Genomic DNA, 4,315 nt, shown 5'->3' on the forward strand with positions numbered 1-4,315 from the left:
CTGATTAAATAATTAATAAAACTGTCCGCCTTTAGACTAGTTGAGTATCTGGAGCATCAGCATTTGTGGGTTCGATTAGAGGCTCAAAATGGCCAGAAACAAAGAACTTCCTTCTGAAACTCGTCAGTCTATTCTTGTTCTGAGAAATTAGGCTATTCTATGAGAGAAATTGCCAAGAAACTGAAGATCTCATATAACGCTGTGTGCTACTCCCTTCACAGAACAGCGCAAACTGGCTCTAACCAGAATAGAAAGAGGAGTGGGAGGCCCCATTGCACAACTGAGCAAGAGGACAAGTACATTAGAGTGTCTAGTTTGAGAAACAGACTCCTCACAAGTCATCAACTGGCAGCTTCATTAAATAGTACCCGCAAAACACCACTCTCAACATCAACAGTAAAGAGGCGATTCCGGGATTCTGGCCTTCTAGGAAAGAAGGCAAAATAAACTGTTTTCACTATTCAGTAGGAGAGCGGTAATAAAAGTAGAGGAGAGAGTTAAAGCAAATATTTAAAAAAAACATGTAACTGAATGAATGAATGAGTACGACTTTGTATGGAATAATTAAATAACCAGTGCTTGCCTTCCCCTCATTCTGCTTTTAAATGTCCACATATATATATATACAAACCCTGTTATAAGTAGTAACCCATCCAATAAATACCTTAGAACATTTAAAGTCATGGAATGTTTAAGATCTGGAGTGTTGAAATATTGTGATAAGTTCTCACATTCTGCAAAGACAGATCCTGTTGGACTGTTCACTCCCTCTCAATGAGCTTCATGTAGAGGAGCCTCTGGCATAGAGAGTCAGAGATTGAGAGATGGTACAAATAAAGGCCTTTATTTTGACTGTTTTTTAAAGAGCAAACAAGACAGAACATGTAACAACAACTATCTATAGATAGGAGTGCCCTTTCACGTACAGTCTATACATCAAAAACATTCTGTCGCTCACAAAAGAGCAGGTTTCCAGAAATAAATTGTGTTCATGTAATCTCACTGACAAACAAACAGTGGTCTTCCTCAGTGATCAATACATTCTTAGAAATTGTCATAAAATAATAAATGAATGGGTTTGACTCTCATAGCACCATGTTAAAACAGTCTGCCTAAGAGGATCAAAATGGTTGCCAATGGTTAAACTGATGATGACCTGAGGCCGAAACGTTTGTGTTTTGTTTTCACTTTCATTTATGCACTTTCTTGCACTCTGATTTTTTGGGCACCATGCAGTGGCGGTTCTAGACCATTTCAACTGGGGGGGCCAAGCTGGGGCCAGTTGTACTGTTAGAGGTGCAAGTTACATTAGAACGTTATTGTTGACATCGTTTTCTTCACTGCATTGCAGGCATTAGCAGGCAGAAGACCATGTTCATAATCATCATCTTTGCCACTGTCTAATAATGGATGTAAAAAAAGAATGATAGCAAAAATGAGTTACTGTATGTAAAAATTAATTCATACTCCACATTTAGGGGGGCCACAAGGGGGTTTTGGATGTTTAGTTTTTTCGACAGTGTGCGAGCCTCCATCTCTCCCAGTATTCTTATTTTGACTCCTACCACACATGGAAAATATACTGCTCAGTTAGTAGTAAGTACCTTAAAAGAGCACAGATGACCTCATCATTTTTGCCAATGGTTAGAGGAATACCAACAAACATGTAAGTCTACTTTATTATTAGGCTATGTGAAGGGAAGTATAATATTTTTCCACTGGCTTCCCCATAATGTCAGTTGCAGTGTGATTCAGGGTGTGGGACCTGTCAGTGAGTAAGAAAAGACTTAACAACAGCACGCAGCCGCCGGTGACCCACTGCCAGCACGATGGGCGAAAATGCGATGAAGATGCTGTTGGCAAAGCGAGCTATTATCGGGAGAAACCTGTCTGAAGATCCTTTATTGTAGTTTAAGTAGTTGATAGAGATGATGCTAGTTCCCCAAGACACAATGAAGAGGATGGTGAGGGCTAGAATCACCTGGCGAGAGAGGGAAGGTAAGGAAAGAAAATACTGTGAAACTATTTACCTTTTTTCGTCCTCTCTTAGCACGACGGTCATAAAAGATACACACGCATTCTCTATAAAAACACTGTTAATTGAAAACACACCAGGATCATTAACACCTTAGTAATCCAAAAGCTATTTTTTTCCCACATTCCTCATTTTTTATGACAATAACAATGTTACAGGTCCAAATCACATGTTGTACTTCTTTCCATCCACAATAACCAGGCGGCAGGCCACACACAACAAGCCATCATTCTGAATCATTCCAGTCTCTCTCACCTTGGCAGCCCGTCTCTCAGCCGGTATCCTCTTGATGACGGGCGCGTCCTGGGTCATGTGTGCTGGGTTGCGGGTCCTGCCGTGGGTGTAGAGTGTGTAGAGGGAGCCCAGGTTGGTGATGGCCATCAGGATGATAGGCAGGATCTCGTGGATCACCATGGAGGTGGTGGTGTAGGCCAGGGTATTGTAGCTGGAGGGGAAGTTCCACACACAGCCCAGCAGGGGGCGCGTGGTGCTGCTGACCAAAATCAGGGTCTGGAGGGGATGAGAGAAGAGGGTAGAGGAGACAGAGGACAGCAGAGAGGAGAGGAAATGAGGGGAGATGGGGAGGGGGGAGATAAGGCGGAGAAGGTTTTGTAGACAGTTTCCCACAACTTAAATAATACACCACCTATTGTCTACCTCTGTGCTTCTATTATATCAGGGTCCTACCTCTGTGCTGTTCTTGTTCCCGTTAGTAGAGTAGATGTGTGCAGGTATAGCATAGATCAGGTTGAGATACCAGATGAGGCCCAGGCTAATCAGGAGGGTCTTGGGGGGCCTGCGGGGTCCGTGAACAGTCCCAGGGGGAGGGGCCACGCGCCTCAGTGTCTGGAAGTGGAAAGCACTGAGGAAGAGTGTTGACCATACGTTGACTGAGCGAATCCACACCCACACCCCCATCAGGACGTGACACCCGTCTCTGGAAGAGTTCAGCTAGAGAGAGAGCTGGGTGTGAGGTTTTATGTGTGTGTACACTATAGTGCCTACCTGAACAATGCTCTTATCAGTAAGTATGGCATGGTATATTGTCAGATTGCTTTCTTTTCACATGGCATATCTCTAGTTACAGACCACACCACCCTCCATAACTCTTACATTTTAAACTACCATTCCTCAAAGACCAGCTCAAATCCCTCCAATATCTCAAATTCCAAATTCCAACCCTTTTACTTTGAGCCCAAACCTCACACTTTCCATACTTGCCACCCCATTGGCTCAAGCACCCACATACAGCCCTCATTCTTCATGGCACCCCCTACCACAGTGCCCGACTCCTGTAACAGTCGCATCCAGCTCCTTACCTCCAGCCCCAGGTCAGACATGACCAGCAGGACGTTCCTCAGCAGAGAAAGGAGCAGGTTGGAGAGGGCCATGTTTATCAGGATGATGTCTGAGTTACGTCCTCCACTGGGGTCTGTGAATACGCTCTCACTAATTACGCCAACCACCGTGGCGTTACCCACAATACCCAGCAGGACCAAGATTATGTAGAGGGCGTTCTGTAAGGGATACCCGTTGACACCGAGACCCATCTCCACTGGCTCCGCATCTCTCAACTCCGGCATTGGGGTCTCCATCTCAGCTACTGAATTAGAGTTAGAGTTCTGGGTAGAATACTCTTCAGTCTCTTTAGATCCTAATCCAGGGCCCTGTTTTCCCAGTTTCTTCTAAGAGTAGTTATATTCCAGTATCTGTCTGCAGCCTCTAATCCACTGATTGATGTTTTATTCCAAATATCAACAACTCTTGGTCATAGATACAAATGCACAGCAAAATAGATATTGATTGCTGCCCATCTATTATAGGTACACTTTCATAAACACTCACTCTTTCTGTAGCATTGAACACAAGCCCAACCTCCCACAGAACTACCAATGTAAAATCACCATGGACACCAGACAAATACAAAGTAGTTCCTACCATACCCATCCACCTAAAATCACAGCAAAGGGCATTTCCCTAGTTACCCAACCAATCAATGCTAGACCAGGGGTACACTACACCCATGGGAATGTGGGTGTTTCAGAGTTTAGCTACCAGGAGCTGAGAGTGCATATACACAGAACAGGAGAGATTAATCAGCTAGTCTAATTGAAAAATGCCTCCTTAGCAGCTAGGTTAATTAGGATGCCACACTAGCTTCCCCGGGGAGGAGGGGGGATGTGTGTTTGGTTTTGGTGCTGAACAGGAAGTAATCACTTGATGCCATTCATAAAACAAGGCAAGGTCATGCAAAAGCATTTTATTTGAAAAATATTGTTC

At 44.0% G+C, this 4,315-nt stretch overlaps 1 protein-coding gene across 1 annotated transcript; it reads right to left on the reverse strand.

Annotated features, from left to right (window-relative positions):
* Positions 1-839: 839 nt before the first annotated feature.
* Positions 840-4,028, reverse strand: LOC110527128 (olfactory receptor class A-like protein 4). Its single transcript, XM_021608280.2, has 4 exons — positions 3,355-4,028; positions 2,723-2,986; positions 2,291-2,545; positions 840-1,981 (listed from the first exon to the last, which is right to left on the reverse strand). Exons 1-4 carry the CDS (start codon positions 3,628-3,630, stop codon positions 1,769-1,771), a joined length of 1,008 nt encoding a protein of 335 aa, XP_021463955.2. The 5' UTR covers positions 3,631-4,028; the 3' UTR covers positions 840-1,768.
* Between the last annotated feature and the right edge of the window lie 287 nt (positions 4,029-4,315).

This window comes from Oncorhynchus mykiss, chromosome 7 (assembly GCF_013265735.2).
Source record: "Oncorhynchus mykiss isolate Arlee chromosome 7, USDA_OmykA_1.1, whole genome shotgun sequence".
Classification (NCBI taxonomy): Eukaryota; Metazoa; Chordata; class Actinopteri; order Salmoniformes; family Salmonidae; genus Oncorhynchus; species Oncorhynchus mykiss.